The following is a 16,384-nucleotide window of genomic DNA, read 5'->3' on the forward strand; positions in this document are numbered from 1 at the left end:
TCATGTTGTATCTTCACAGCAACAGAAACCCTCACTGAGACAAATATATATAAATTAAAACCACAAACACACATATATTTGGGAAATTTATATTCAGAAATTGTGGGTATATCATGTCAAGTAATAAACAAAGAAAAAGGGGAACATTCTATTTGGGACTTTGTTTGATTTTTAACCCAAGCTTCCTCTTTTGCTACCCACCTTTCATTCTCTTCCTGAGGTTGCCTCCCAGAAGAGCCTGCCCAATGTCTGCTCATCCACCCACTCTCATGATCTCCCAGTCAACTATAACCTAACTTCCAGCTACTGTGATAGAGTCAAGAGTCAGTCACCAATCCAAGCCTTTTTAACATTGCTTCACCAATTCAAGCTTCCTAAACAGTCTTTCCCAGAAGCATTGATCGCATATACATCTAAGTCATGGGAAGTCTGTAAAGCTTTCTGTCTGAAATCAAGAGGACCTCTTTACCACTAAATCCACATCACTTTTCTGACCTGCCTCCCCTGGACCATATCACACACGACTTGCCACTGCATATGACTTCACCTACTGAAGACAGAGGTAAGAATCAATTTATAAACATACGCACACAAAATTGTAAAAATCCTATCTAGATAAACATGTATTTCTATAAGTCAAAAAGTTCAATTACTACTGTTGAACTCATACTAATATTAGGTGCAAAATTATCTCTTTTTACAAAGTGTACAAAGGAAACTTTCCTCTGTATGCCCAAATAACTAAATCTTAAAACAAGACCTGCATGCTTTAATGTATACAACCATACTTACTCATACATGTATTCAACTTTAGGTTTAGGGTGGCTGGCTAGGGGGAAGTAACTGGGACTAGCCTTACCCGAGTGGAAATAATTAGTCTCCTGGCCTAAAGCTGGTATTAGGATCAAAACAAGCTGATGTTATCTTAAGAATCCGTCCAGTTTCTGAGCAATAAAACCTAACTATTTGATAATGGTCAGATACTGTTTTGGTTAAGGAAAAAAGTGTAAGACATTTACTTTTAAGTTTAAATCAAAAACACCGTTTGGTTTAATTAGCAAATGGGGGTATTTTATAAGGGAAGGATGAGTGGGGTATCTGGCACACATACAGCTTCAGCTTACTCAGACAGCCAGAAGCAGCAAGGTCACTGGAGCCCGGGAGTCCCAGAGAACCCAGTCAAATGTGGAGAACTGGGGGCAGGGAGCATTACTTCCGTATACCAAAGCACACGCACACAGATTTTAAATACCTTCTCTTTGCCAACTGTGTCCCATCGTGTAGTTCTCTGAACTAATTATTAGAGTTTTCTAAATAAACTCTATGCATTTAAAGTAAGACAAGAAGTCGCTGAATATAACTTGGTGAGCTATGAGTTATTTATAGTAGATCAAATGAAAAAATAAAATCTCTGACAACAAGAAAATTCAAGATCTGAAATTCAGTGTTTGACATAATTCTGACAGGCACCATACACTGTCTGGCAGGGGTGGTAAAACTGTGAAATTCTAACCACTTACCAAATATAATATTGTTTGGAGAAGTAAAGAAAGAATCAGCACATACGTTAGACAAGTCACCAAGGGAAGGCATTCACTGTCTATATCCCATGCAGATTGGTGACGAGACTTGTTTTGCTTTCTACATAACTAGCTAGAAATCCACACACTCACTGAGGCCTCCTCTAACACTCCATCACCCAGACGTGATGACCCAGCAGACTCCACTGACCTCAGACTTCTGGTCTGTAATCAGGACTTAGTTATTCCCAGTAAACTACAGAAAGACATTTGGGAATTCTCTGCATAGTATCTCTTGTTCATTATGAAAAGTACCAAGACCACGACCTATGCTTTTTTCAACTGTCCTTCTTTGGATCCTGTCACAAAATATAACCTTATTTGGAAAAAGGCTAATAAATTATTATAATGATCATCAAAAAGTAATTTGGAAATCAGCATGAAAAAAAAGAAGACCTACCATGAATAAGTCATTTGGAAACATTAAAAAAGGTCAGAATTCTTGGTTTTATTTTCTTTCCTTGGAAGATACAGTCACATGAGAAGAAAATAATAAAATTAAGGAAGAGAATATTTTCACATAGTGGATATATGTATAATATCTTAATACTTTATTCTTGTTTTACATAAACATTTACACACACACACAAACACCAATCAAAGATTTTATTACAAAACTGGCTATCCAGTTTTCTTTGTTGGATCAATCAATGGCCTGCACAGAAGTCTCCCACCTCAATGGGACCTTTGACCAACCGTTTGCAGTCACCAGAAGAACCGGGTACTCAACAAGCAGTAACTTTACCCTCTTTTGTGCACAGTGTTCCTCACATGCCCGATTTCCTTCCGACAAGCACTTCCTGACAAGCACTTCCTGAGGTGTTTATTACTTGTATAAAAACGAAGATATGTTTTGGTTGAGTAACTATAGGAAGTTTGTAACTGAACACATATTGCATGTGCCACGGTATATACCAACCCAAACAAAATAACTTTCAAAGAAGTAGCTGACCATTCAAAAGGGAGCAGAGTAAAGGATCAAATCCCTTAAACTCTGGCACTACCAACTCTACTTACATACTGTGAAAACTGACCGCAAGACCTCCACGTGATTAAAAGAAAATGATGATGATTTAGCATAGGACAAGTCTAACATGTTTAGTTCATCCCTGGCGATCATACTAGAATTTAGAAAAGCAGCTACGCACTGCAATGGATCAGTGCCTTACATACACGTGATCCAATTTCTCACAGCTTTATCCACAGAGGACACTGAGTAGAAAGGTTCTATGTGACAAATTACAGGGTCAACTAGTAGACTATAGAGAATCCTAGAAGCATTAAGCTGTTGCATTTATTTGTAATTTAAGAGCACCAAGTACCTTACAAGATCACACAGTGATTGTTCTGGATAAGAAAGGAGAGGAGACGCTAGGTGTTAGTGCAGTGCCACAGGCTGCATTTGCCTGAGATGCTCTACAATAAATAACTGCTTCCAGTTACTGGCATTCTTCTGCCATCAAACCTCAAAGCCGGCCCCGTCTGCAATACTAACACTAGGTTACTTCTTTTGACTTTTGAGGTTTTATCTTACACCAGTCATAATGGCTAAGATTAAGAAAACAACTAACACTCCAAAGCTACACAGAGGAACCCCGTATCAAAAAAAAAAAAAAAAAACTGAAAAAAGAAAAGGAGAAAAGAAAACTACTGATAACAAATGCTAGAGAGGATATGGAAGGGAAGGTGAGCCCTCATCCACTGCTAGAGAGAACAGGAACTGCAGAGGATGGCAGGGAAGGGGAAGCCCTCATCCACTGCTAGCGAGAATGGGAACTGGTGCAGCCACTACGGAAATCAATGAGGAGAATTCTCCAACAGCTAAAAATAGATTTGCCATTTCTCCCAGCTATACCACTCCTTGGCACATACCCAAAAGATTCAGTATCCTACTATGGAGATACTTGCTCAGCCATGTCCACTGTTTTTCACTGTGGGACAATAATCTTGTACCCTGTAAAGATTTATCAGTTGTATTTTAATAAAACGCTGATTGGCCAGTAGCAAGGCAGGAAGTATAGGTGGGGCGACCAAGCAGAAAGTGTAGGAAGGACAAAGAGAACAGGAGAATTCTGGGAAGAGAAAACAATCAGTTTGCAGTTGTCATCCAGACACAGAGGAAGCAAGATGAAAATGTCTCGCTGATAAAAGGTACATGGCTAACACAGACAAAAATTACAGGCTAATGTAAGTTATAAGAGTTATTAAGAATCCTTAGCTAAGAGGCCAATCAGTTTATAATTAATGTAGACCTCTATGGGTTTATTTGGGACTAAAAGACTGTGGGACTGGGCAGGATAGAAACTTCTGTCAACAAATGGCGCCAACGTGGACAGCTAAATCCATTTAAAACCTGAGAGAATTAGGGAAGGAATTCTAAACACAAAAGAACAGAGTTAAGCACAGCTTCTTGGTACCAGCATTTTCAGGCAGGCTCTGGTTGTTAGAGGCAACTGTGTCTCATTTAAGAGAGGCTTCCTGACTCAGCTTTAGCTGCAAAAACCCTGCAGCTCTTTTAAGAGATCCCACAACCAAACACTTAAATGGTGATGATGAAAAGCCAACATCATGCTTCTTGGGAGATGGCAGAGACCTTGAAACTCCATAGAATTGTGGCAATAAACATGGCTCTGGCCAGTACCTCCCCCATGAAGCTAGACTCTCAGAAAGCTAAGGAATGGGGTGTATCCAGCTGTTAAAGCCACAGCTTTATCCTAGCCATATCTCTTTAGCAAATTAAAGACTCAGGTGGTCAGAAAAAGAGAGATATACAATAAAGATAGGTTCAGATGAAAAAGAAAAACCTCTAAATAGTTTGCAATGTGTTTAAAAATATATGTAGGCTTGGGAGAGAAAAGATAAAAAGTCCTTAAAAAGAGAATGTTTATGTGTGGTAGCACAGTTTAATCCCAGCACCTGGGAGGAAGAGGCAGGTGGATCTCTGTGAGTTCAAGGACATCCTGGGCTACAGAATGAGTTCCAGAGCAGCCAAAGATCCACAGAGAAACCCTGTTTCAGAAAACCAAAAATTAAAAAGAAAAAGAAAAAAATATAGTTTAAAATAAAGCCATGTAAAGATGGAAAATACACAGAATCTGGATACTGTATGTTGTGCTGTCTTTAAATTGTTTGATGGCTGAGGAAGGAGCAAAACTGCTAAATCTGTTATTAAAATCAGGCTCCTAGAAAATCACAAAAGACTAGTAAGTCGTGCAGAATAACTCACACCTTACAGCACTGTGATGCTTGTCTTGAATAATTTACATGATAGGATCTGAAATCACCTGAGAAGGAAGCCTCAAGAAGGACTGTCTAGAATAGGTTGACCTGTGGGCACATCTGGGGATTTTCTTAAATGGATTAATTAAGTGGGCAGCACCATGTCACGGGCTGTGCAGCACACAAAATGAAAGGGGAAGAGGGAGCTGAATGTATTAATGTATTAATTAATGAATTATTAATTAGCCACTCTCCCTGCTGCTTTTAACTTCTAGGCAACAATGGACCAGAATCTGGAATCAGAAGCCAAAGAAATCCTTTCTCGCTGATGTTGCTCTTGCCAGGGCATTTATCACAGCCACAGGAAATGAAAATGAGACAAACTCCACAAACACTTGTGAAAACAGCAACAAATCATGCCGCTGTGTTCTAGTTTATTCAGTAAAGCTTTAAAATATACTTTGTATTTTATTATATTATCTTACTCAAACTTTATTAAGTTCAAAAAATAAAAAAATGAAAGATATCTCAAGATGTTTCAGAGAAACAGTTATGCTTTGAAATGAGTCAGCATTTAAAAGTAAGATGTATATACTAGACTAGCCCAACCTTACAATTTCTTAACTTCACAGTGACTCTATCGCACAGGTAGGACTGGTGATCACACAGGCTGACCAGATGGTTCAGTAAGTAAAGGCACTTCCTGTGCAAGCCTGATCACCTGAGCTCAGTCCCGAGAAAGAACAAACTCCACAAAGTTGGTCTCTGTCATTCGCATGTTCCACGCATACATGTTTGCTGCAGCATACTGCATGCACCCAGACACACACAATAAATGCATAAAGCTTTAAAGATTTTAAAAATAATCCTAAAATACCAATCCCTGCTTTATTTTTATCTCATTATAAAACAGGTATTTTAAAATATATAAATCTAAGAATGTAACCATCTTTAACAGAGTATGCTTTTCATCTAACAAACACAACTAGATGGCAGAATACAGGAAGAATTACTAAAAGTTTCATTTTTTCAGCTCATAACTACTTACTAATGCGAACAAACTCCACCATTCAAATAGACAGCACATTGGTAAAAGGCTGCTCAAAAAAATGATCCAATTTATAAGTTATAAAATTAAATCAAGAAGCTACTACAGACTTTACAAAGAATTCACTACAGTTGCATAATTCAATGAGCTAACACATATGGAAGGAGTAAATACATTATTTTCTATTTATGTTAAGCCATATCTTTTTCTATACACAGGAAAAGTAATGATTTTTAATATTTTAAAAAGTTTTAGAAATAATACAATTTTTAATATTCAAATAGGACCACTAGTGAGTATAAGCTCTTATTTGCACAAAGCAAATTATATGGGACAAAGAATGGGTTTTAAAGACTGTGTGGTTCCAATCCTTCTTCCTTGCTATTTGATCCGAAGCAAAACACCTAGCTTCACTAAGCCTCCATGTATCTGTAATATCACCGATATAATCTCTCCCATATAGGGTTACCATGGAGCTCTGGAAACATATGGTAGCATTCCCCTGCTCAAAAGGTCTTTTATACATTAAAAGACACACTTCATTATCAGAGCTCCTACATACAAGAAACAAAGTGGATCTTACTGGCTTTAAGAACAGAAGGCCAGAGTGCTTCAGCACTTGGTCCAATGCTAGTCCAGGTTGGCCATGCGCAGTGCTCCCAGTACGAAGGGAAGAATGGCTGGAAATGAAGCAAATCAGTTCCTGCCCCTTCAGTAAGGCCATGTAGCCAGTATGAACTGACACACTCAAATGACTGCTTACAAAGCCCTGCCCTTCCGATAAAACAGGAAATAAAGTGCAAAAGTTGAGTAAGTATACAGCAATTAATAAAATCTGAATTGCAGGGTCAGGCTTTCTAGGCAGATAAATTTTCATTTATCAAACAGCACTACATAAATTCATTGTGGATATGGGAGATAAATTGATACAGTGATTTGTCAATACACAATTAAATATTTTGAAATACATTGCTTTTTAAATGATATCATAGTTTTGACTAACCAGCAAATATACAAGCCAATCCAAATTATATTCATACAGGTATACAACATCAATTAACCCTGTCAGACAACTCCATTGTTAAAAACTGAGGTTAGTCAATTACAAGTGTTAAACCAAATAACAAAGGACTTAATTCCACAATAGGAAACATTTTATTTCATCATTATGAAGCATTTGCCAGCAGAACACAAAAAAATCATAGCAACAAAATATTTCATTTACCTGCAACCTAAACATGTCTAAGCGAGGAAGGAAATTAAGCTAAAGACAAGGTAGCCATTAGGCTGCTAATGATTTTTGAGTGGAAATTTATTCCAGGAGACAAAATATTTTTACATGACAAGGACATTTAGGAACATCAAAACGTATGTCCTACAAGCTAACTGAGCTAACTCAGTAAGATGAAACAAACCGTCTTCTCCCTTCCCACTTTCTTTCTGCCAGTGGAAAAAAGATTACTTTCAACTTTATCCTAGGAAATAAAAAGGAAGCATAAATGCCAAAGGATTTTTTTCACTGAAATGTCTATGTGCAAGTTATTACTGAAGAGCTGTCATTTTTCTCTTGAAGTAAAAGAAGTTAGGAACCAGAGATAAATGACTCAATGACTCATTTCCAACCTCAGCTCTGGTTCCAATAAGTATAGCTGTCAATGGAGGTGCACCCTAAGTACAGTCAATGTTATGTCCATCAAGTATTGCCCTGTTACACAAAGCATCACAATATTATCATGGTAGATGCTGCAGACACTTCAAACCATTAATTAACAAGTAATAACTATATCAAGATTCTCATCTTACTTCTCCGTTTCTTAATGTTGTGATGGTTCCTCTTGCAACACCCATTCTAAATAGTGTTTCTGTGGCCTGTGAATACACAAAAAAATTATAAATAACTAAATTTATGATGTATACACAACCGTATATATGAAAACTGTAAAATGCCAACACTATCACACACCTAATATCTTCAAGAAAAACTTTAAGACACAAAAAGAATGACAAGTTTCAAATGATCCCCAGAAAGCAGTTTTCAGGCTTCTAAGGCTTCTAACTTTAAAGAGCTCATGGGAAGTGTATCTAAAAGCTATTGACATGCTGGGTCCTTCTGGGAAGTTTAACCTTAGAAAAATTCAACATTTGCTTTCAATTTAGAGGTTGCTGGTTATTCTGAACGTCATTTTCCAATAAATTCGTTCAAACCAATTATCTGCTCTAAAATACAAAGGGGAAGTACAGTGATTTAGAAATGTCAGAGATAACACCCCAGTCACTGATGTCTACAAGCTAGCAAAATTCATAACAGGACATTAAGAAAACAATTTCATTTACAAAGAAAAACAAAGTATCTACATAAACAACAAAACACTGCTGGAAGAAAACTTAAGACACAAATAAATACAAAACCATCTCCTGTTTCCTGGTTTGGAAGACTTAACATTAATGCATTAATACTATCCAAAGTGGTCTAGAGATTCAGTCTCTACAAAATTCAAATAACTTTATTTTACAGAAAAAGCCTAAGACTCATATGAAAGTTTCTAACTAGAGGTAAGGGGAGAAAAACTGTAGACTGGCTCAGTTATAAATAGTTACAAAGTAAGTCTAAATAGAATCTCATAAACATTAAATACTATTTGAAGCACAATTTGTGTTTTACTATGATGTGAACATCTTAACCAAATTCCTATCCTCTATTAGTACAAAGCCCATAACTAAATTCCTATCCTCTATTAGTGCAAAGCCCATAATATTCACAACTGAATCAAAAAGAGCAAACGTGCATGATGGTGAATATCTACAATGTCAACGCTCAGAAGGCCGAGTCAAGAGTCTCAAAAAGCCAAAACAATGATAAAGATAGCAAAGTATATGAGCTTATGAAAACCTGCCCGGAGGTGTCCCTGCAGGAAAGATGCAGCTTCCTATTCATTTAAATCCTGTGCAATCATTTAACTCTCAAATAAGTGATCTTATCATCGGTGAGAAATTTTCAAAGCAATGACAATTATTTAATAATTTAACTTCTTTGCTGTGCATGGGAACAAAACTGTGGAATGCTATCCGTGATAAAATGTTTGACCAAAAAGGAAAGGAAAGACACTGAGTTAGCGCTAGAAAGTCATAGATGAGAAAGAGGGGGAAATGGCCACAGTATTTTTTAAGATACACATCTTGAGTTTTTAGTGGTCAGGTAGGAATTGGTAGCCATAAAGGAAGGAAGAACAGAGGGACGGAGGGGAGAATGGGCAAGAATGAACCTACAGAGGATGGGGTTACAAGTATACACAGTATAGTACAGCTATAAACAATGCTCCCCCCTTTCTCCCCCAGGACTCTGCTTTATCCAATCCACTTGCTCCTCTTTCCTCTCTGAATTAATAGAATAATCTTGTGAGAATGGAAAAACAAACAAACAAACAAACAGGAGGGGCATGTCTCCTTTAAGACAGGAAGGACAGCATGTAATACATACAAAGGAAAAACAAGGAGATGAAAGAGAGGTGGCCAGAGGAATAAAGTCCAACAAAGACTGGAAAACATGCTTCTTTGTTGTAATAAATCTAGATTACAACAATAAAAAGGCAGACAGTTTAGAAGTGGTCAAGGCAAAACAAGTCTACACAGGGGTATATGGGGAAATGGGTAAGACCCTCAATCGGACTTAACTGATAAAGTATATAGAATGCAAACTGTAAACAAAAACATTTTTGTCCTGACACTGTTTAAATCCTTAGGGTTTCTATGCACAAGCCAACACACGCATAGAGCTGGGAGACCAAGAAACTGATGTTCAAGCATGGTCATGGAAAAATTGAAAAAATCAAATATTTTTAGGACAGTCTGCTAAGTTTTGAAAATGAAGCACAGTCTGACTTACTCACCTAATCTAAAGTACACATCAATAAGTGCACAGAGAGATTTTCCTGCGGCACATCAAACTAGCTGAAACATCCACTTGCAAAGTGGTCACCACTGCCATGCTTGCTTTATCCTCCTCTCAGTGACAGGCATGACATAGTGTGTCATACACCTTCCAGTTTCATTAAAGTCAGACCCAGTTCAGTAAGGTGACTTTCAGAGAGGAAGCAGGGAAAGGCGGATGTAGAAGCAATCACTTGAGATAAAGTAAACACTAGTTTCTTAAAACCAGATCAAAGTACTTTTATGTCTCAGACCACAGATGAAGGGGGAGCTATCTAGGGAGTGATGATTTGAGGGAGGCATTCCTTCTCTTTCCCTGGTCTGATTTACCAGCTCTTCCCACCCCCGTCTTCAGGACTCTGTGCCACCCTTGTTTCTACTGGAAAGCACTGGGGTGTGTGACTTTTGACCTCTCCTGAAGGGTTTTAAATGACTTACACCTAAGCAAGTGCTAACACGTGTGGGAGGGGAAAGGCTGGGATAGAACTATCTCATAACAAACATCTCAAAAATGTCTCACTCCTAGGGCTTTCATTCCGCCTAAGATGATTAATATTATGCATTCTTTAACATTTCCTATGTGAGTGTGTGGGGTGTGTGGCTACAAATTCCTGTTTAAAAACATTAGCAGGAAAGACTGCTTTTAAAGACCAATGTTAGATAAGCGCCCCAAGTCTCATAAAACCAAGATGTAATAAATTCTAAGTCCAAGACTGTACGTTTGCCTGTGTGTGCATGTGAGTGTGTCAAAAACATCTATAGAAATGCATAGTGAACAACGGCAGTAGTGGTGTCTGAGGATTTTCTTTATCCATGAAATTCTATTGTTTCTCCTAGTCCATAGGGCAGTCTCCATCCAGAGGGTGGGATATGTCCCAAGTCCCCAGAGGAGAGCTGAAATTACATAGTGTCATGCCATATAATAAAGACATAAAATGTTTTCATAAATTTTTATGGAAATGTACATTTTCTAAATCAGGCACAGTAAGAGATGAACAAAAATAACAACGGAAAAGTTTAACAATATTGTCCACATGTTATTTAAATCTTGGGTTATATATTTTCAAAATTTCCTTTTTAATGTTTTATAGTTTAATAGTTAAATTTAAACATTATCTTGTGTAAATTACTACAAATAATTCCATTTAGTAATTTGTCATGAATAACTGAACAAAATGAAGAGTCAGGAGCTATTTTGGAAGGGGCAAGTCCCTACGGGTCTTTGACTAGTTTCCCAATTGTTTCTAATACTTGAGCTTTTATCATTTTTTCTGTAGGATGAATGACTTGAAGAACTCTCAACCCCACCATTATTAGATGTTCTTAATGGGTCTCTCAAAATTACAAAAGTAATAGCTGCGAGACAGAAAAAGGGGGCCTACCTGTCCCTGTGCCAGGGCTCTGGGCAAATTTTAAACACTATTAAAGTACTGTTAAAATAAATGTTAATAAACTCTTTAAATTCTTATTATAATAATTCTTTTTGACATTCATTTTCTTGCAAATATGTAAAGATGTTGTAAGATGGAACAATCTGATTTCCTAACTGGCAATTGTTGAACTCTGTTGCTACCCTACCTGCCTCTAAGCAAAACATGTGTCAATCAAACAGCTAGCTGGACTATGGAAGGCCAGAACCACACAAGTTGCTTTTAGCATTCCATGGATGGCTTCAGGAAACTATGCAGTGAGAGCAGCTGGTTGCTGCAGATCCTCAGGGTAAAGCCTCAGGCTGTCAAAAACAATTTATAATACATTTTTTTGTTGTCCCAAGCCTTAGTGAATTCTAGATGACTCTGAAGACAGCTGAAGAAGGGGCAGGAAAATCAAGGAAACACTGGGTCAGGAACAGGGGAAATGGTGGAAACAGACAGGACAGAAAGCTTAGCAATGGGTTACAAATCTACATAGAGCCAGAAAAGAAAAATTACAGCACTCGGTCACTGTAAGAGTTCCAGAGAACCATCACGCCCTTAGGGCCAAGGGTCATAGAAATTTCACACCAAGGAGATTTAGCACTGGTTCCTATCAAGGACTAAGGAATATGAGGCCTGCTAAAAGCAACCTTTAACAAGGACTGAGGAATTCCAACTACTTCATCCTACACAAGACTTGTAACACCACAGGACAGCAGCTTTTGCTGCTCCTGACTGGGGATGTGATTTGTACAAAGGGTGGTGGTGGTGGTAATGAGAGTGGAAGAAAAGAAAATGGATTAAGGATGAACATCCCTTATCCAAAATGCTGAGAACCAGAAGTATTTGAGTTTTTTTTTTTTTTTTTTTTTTTTGAATGGGGCAGAAGAGAGGCTGACCTTGAACTGTAACCATTTCTTCACCTCCCAAGTACTGGATGATAGGCATGCACTACCATGCCTGGAGTTGGGACTGTTCTTTACCCTTTGGCTTACCTTGGTGCTACTGTAGCAGAAAGTTAGTTAAACATTAGTTATCAAGTTGTTAGTCTCTGGGCTGGAGAGATGGCTCAGACATTAAAAGCTAGGCACAACCAAAAATATCAGCTGTTAGTTTCTTTATTTTTTTTTTTTTGATTTTTTAACACTCTTTTTTCTTATTGATTTTTATTGAGCTCTACATTTTTCTCTGCTCCCCTCCCTGCCTCTCCCCTCCACTTCAACCCTCTCCCAAGGTCCCCATGCTCCCAATTTACTCAGATGATCTCTTTTTCTATGACCCATATAGATTAGATCCATGTATGTGTCTCTTAGGGTCCTCATTGTTGTCTAGGTTCTCTGGGATTGTGATTTGTAAGCTGGTTTTCTTTGCTTTTTATTTAAAAGCCACTTATGAGTGAGTACATATGATAATTTTCTTTCTGGGTCTGGGTTACCTCATTCACTATGATGTTTTCTAGCTCCATCCATTTGCCTGCAGATTTCAAGATGTCGTTATTTTTTTTTCTGATGATCTCCACTGTGTAAATGAACCATATTTTCCTCATCCATTCTTCAGTCGAAAGGCATTTAGGTTGATTCCAGGTTCTGGCTATGATAAACAAAGCTGCTAAGAACATAGTTGAGCACATGTCCAGGTAGTAGGATTGAGCATCCTTTGAGCATATACCCCAAAAGTGGTATTACTGGGTCTTGAGGAAGGTTGTTTCCTAATTTTCTAAGAAAACACCATACTGATATCCAAAGGGGGTGTACCAGATTGCAATCCCACCAGCAATAGAAGAGTGTCCCCTTTACCCCACAATTTCTCCAGCATAAGTTATCATCAGTGTTTTTCATCTTGGTCATTCTTACAGGTTTAAGATGGAATCTCAGAGTTGTTTTGATTTGCATTTTTTCTGATGACAAAGACCATTTTAGATTCCACTGTTGAGAGTTCTCTGTTTAGGTCTGTACTCCATTTTTATTGGATTATTTGTTCTTTTGATGACCCATTTCTCGAGTTCTTTGTATATTTTGGAGATCAGTCTTCTGTCTGATGTGGAGCTGGTGAAGATCTTTTCCCATTCTGTAGGCTGTCATTTTGTCTTGTTGACCTTGTCCTTTGCTTTATGGAAACTTTTCAGTTAATTGTTTCTCTCAGTGTCTGTGCAGTTGTTCGTTTCGACAGGCACACACACTGGATTGATCTTGGGCTTGCTATGGCTCTGCGATTATTCTGGAGTACTAACAATACTAACAGATGGGCAGAGGGCAAACATTCTGCCACTGATGCCTGACATCATGAGTTAGATTCCAGGAATCCACAATAAAAGGAGAGAACTGACTTCTGAAAGTTGCCTACTAACTTCCATATGCATGCCACGGCACACGGCATGCCCTGACATGTATGTGTGCACCCACACTCCCCCCCACACACAATGGTATGATGATAATGAGAACAATAATTTTCCTGAGTTAATATGAAGTATAAGAATTTCCTGTTTAGATTTGGGTCAAATGCCCAATATATCTTCATTTATGACTTTTAAAACTCAAGTCAACAAGTCAAATAGTGATGTTCGGTGTCACACAGTCAGCCACGATACCATGCAAAGATATACTAATTTATGCTTACATTCTGAGCAATGATGACAGGCCAATACTGCAAGTCTTTACTTTCCATAATTAAACCATTATGTCTCTGCCGAAGCAGAAAACTTTGTATGGTGAAAGCACCGTGATTCAAAGAATGCAATACACTTGACCATGAGTAGACATGGCAGGCAGCATCTGGTAGGTTGTGCGCCATGTCATGCACAATGCATAGTCTACATGTTTACATTCAGAAACTCATGAAAGGCAACACTAAAACTGCCAGAAATACCCTGGCTTCACTATGAACTGATTTATTTAAATTAAAAATTAAAGCAAATTTATTTAATTAAAAATAAGTTTATTTAAATTAAAAACTCATTATGAATGAATTTTTGGTCATTAAAAGCTTTTACTGCTTCCAATTTTTCACAGCTCCCATGTCCAGTCACAGGTGAAAGATAATGACCACAGCTTAAGAAGCTGAGCTCTGATGTCTATTGGATAATCAGGAAAAATAAGCAGGACACACAATAGCTGCTCAATGGTAAACAAGCAAACTAGTCTAACCTGCACTTGCCAGCGACTATCCCTGTTCTTGTTTCTCAAGTCATCATTTGTCCAGCCAGAAATTTAAGAGCCATACCTAAATCTTCACCTCTCGACTACTTACCACAACACACAGCCACTACTTGTTGAAGTTCTATATGAGTAAGTGCTCATATACTGGTTGTTTGGGGGATGGTGGTTAACCAGAGTGTGAATAAATATGTCCCAGTTGTATTACAGCCATTTCAAATGTTGAAAATATAATCTGTTGGTCTTTCATGTTAATGAAATCAACTTGTTCTTTTCAGACATCATAAATGTCATAATCTGTTTTCATTCAGAACACTGGGAATATGTGCTACATATGGAGACAATGGACTCAGCAGCAGTTCAAGGTCATGAGGAATGTTACTTCTGTTTGGAGATGTGGGCTGGTGAGTTCTCCAGGAATGTAAATGATAAGCAGATGGTTCATTTCCAAACTGAGAGCAATCTGGCTCTAAGGAAGAGTGTACTTTCGTAAATACGTGTTCTGTCATGTTCTATTCAGTATGACATGACCTAATCATGTACCTTGTTATGTTCCTGTCTGCTTTTAGCATAATAAAGTGTATCAAAGAAACACACATTTCCGCTATAAAGCTATCTTTTTACATAAATTGTCACAAGTGAACAAAATATTAGAACAAGCAAAGCTATAATCACTGAGACGTAGGGTTCTATTATTTAGTTATCTTTCAAAACAAGACCTCAGTCAATTACAGAACTGAATTTTTCAACCAGTGAATAATATCAAATGGTACAGTAATGTGGTCTAGTTCAGTTTCCAATTTGAGAGCATGAATAAGGAATTACCTAAATGTGGTCTCTAATTTGTCATTTAAAATATTTTCAAAAGAATACATATTCAATCCACACACCAACTGTTAGATGATTCTAACCAACTGATGGGTGAATAGTCTAATAACTGTTAGACTATTTAACAATCCTTCTCTTTTCGCTGCCCTGTCCTAAGAAATGGTGATTGTGTTTCGATAATTCATCTTGGTTCTTAAAAGGACAGTAGATGTTATGATTTCCATCAGAAATGTCTCCCATGAGCTCATATTTTCAGCACTTGGAGTCCAGTTTTTGGTGTGATTTTGGAAGCTATGAAGCTTTTAGGAGGTAGGGTCTGACAGGCAGAAGGAAGAACTAAAGGTGGCCCTGGAAGGCTATACCAACCCTGGGTCTCACCTAGGCTCTACTTCCTGTCTACTGTCATGGGGACAGTGTCCCTTACCTGCCATGCTGACCTAAGCTCTCTTTGAAGCATGAGCCACCCTAAACTCCTCACTTCAGTTGTGTCTGTCAGGCATTTGGGGTCACAGTGCTAAAAAAGCTAAGATAACTTAATGTTAGTTTAAATCACTGATTTTCAACCTTCCTCATGCTGTGACCCTTTAATACAGTTCTTTCTGTTGTAGTGACCCCCCCAATCATAAAATTATTTTTGTAACTACTTCATAACTGTATTTGATGTTATGGGTCGTGATGTAAATACTTTTGGAGCTAGAGGTTCTGAGATCCACAGACTGAGAACCACTGGTTTAAATAAATAAGTAGTGATTCCTTTTACAACTGATATGTTTTGATATATGATATAATCCCTGAAATAGAAGTCATTTCACAGTAATGATTCAATTTACAAAAGATACATAAAACACATCCTACACCTAACAGTGAAGTTTTCATTGGGCTAAAATGTTACCAGTAGGCTCAGGTGTTATTTATACTCTTGGTCCGTAACTGATGATGCTGTTTGGGGAGGTGGTAAAAACTTCAGGAGGTGATGCCTACTTTTAAAAAGCACGTCACTGTGGATAGAACATTAAAGGCTTCCATAGCCGTTCTCTACCTCCACAGCATCTGCCAACCACTCCTGCCATGGTATATTACCTCACTGCAAGACCCAGAGCATGAAGCCAATTACTCATGGTGCAAACACTTGAAAATCCTCAGCCAAAATACATCCTTTCTCCCTTAAGTTGCTTTCTAAGGGAATTCAGCTCAAAGCTAAAGAAAGTAAACTAC

General features: G+C 37.9%; 1 protein-coding gene across 4 annotated transcripts in view; it reads right to left on the reverse strand.

Annotated features, from left to right (window-relative positions):
* Tmem135 (transmembrane protein 135) overlaps positions 1-16,384 on the reverse strand; it is a 214,153-nt gene that overhangs the window by 87,600 nt on the left and 110,169 nt on the right. For 3 of the 4 annotated variants that reach the window (XM_050127240.1, XM_050127241.1, XM_050127237.1), the window contains exon 5: positions 7,651-7,716. The exons of the other annotated variant lie outside the window; for it this stretch is intronic. In XM_050127240.1, coding sequence (XP_049983197.1) covers positions 7,651-7,716 — 66 coding nt within the window. The remainder of the gene's footprint in view (positions 1-7,650; positions 7,717-16,384) is intronic. 4 annotated transcript variants of the gene reach the window in all.

Source organism: Alexandromys fortis, unplaced genomic scaffold, assembly GCF_014885135.2.
Source record: "Alexandromys fortis isolate MF-2015 unplaced genomic scaffold, M_Fortis_MF-2015_v1.1 scaffold_272, whole genome shotgun sequence".
Taxonomy (NCBI): domain Eukaryota; kingdom Metazoa; phylum Chordata; class Mammalia; order Rodentia; family Cricetidae; genus Alexandromys; species Alexandromys fortis.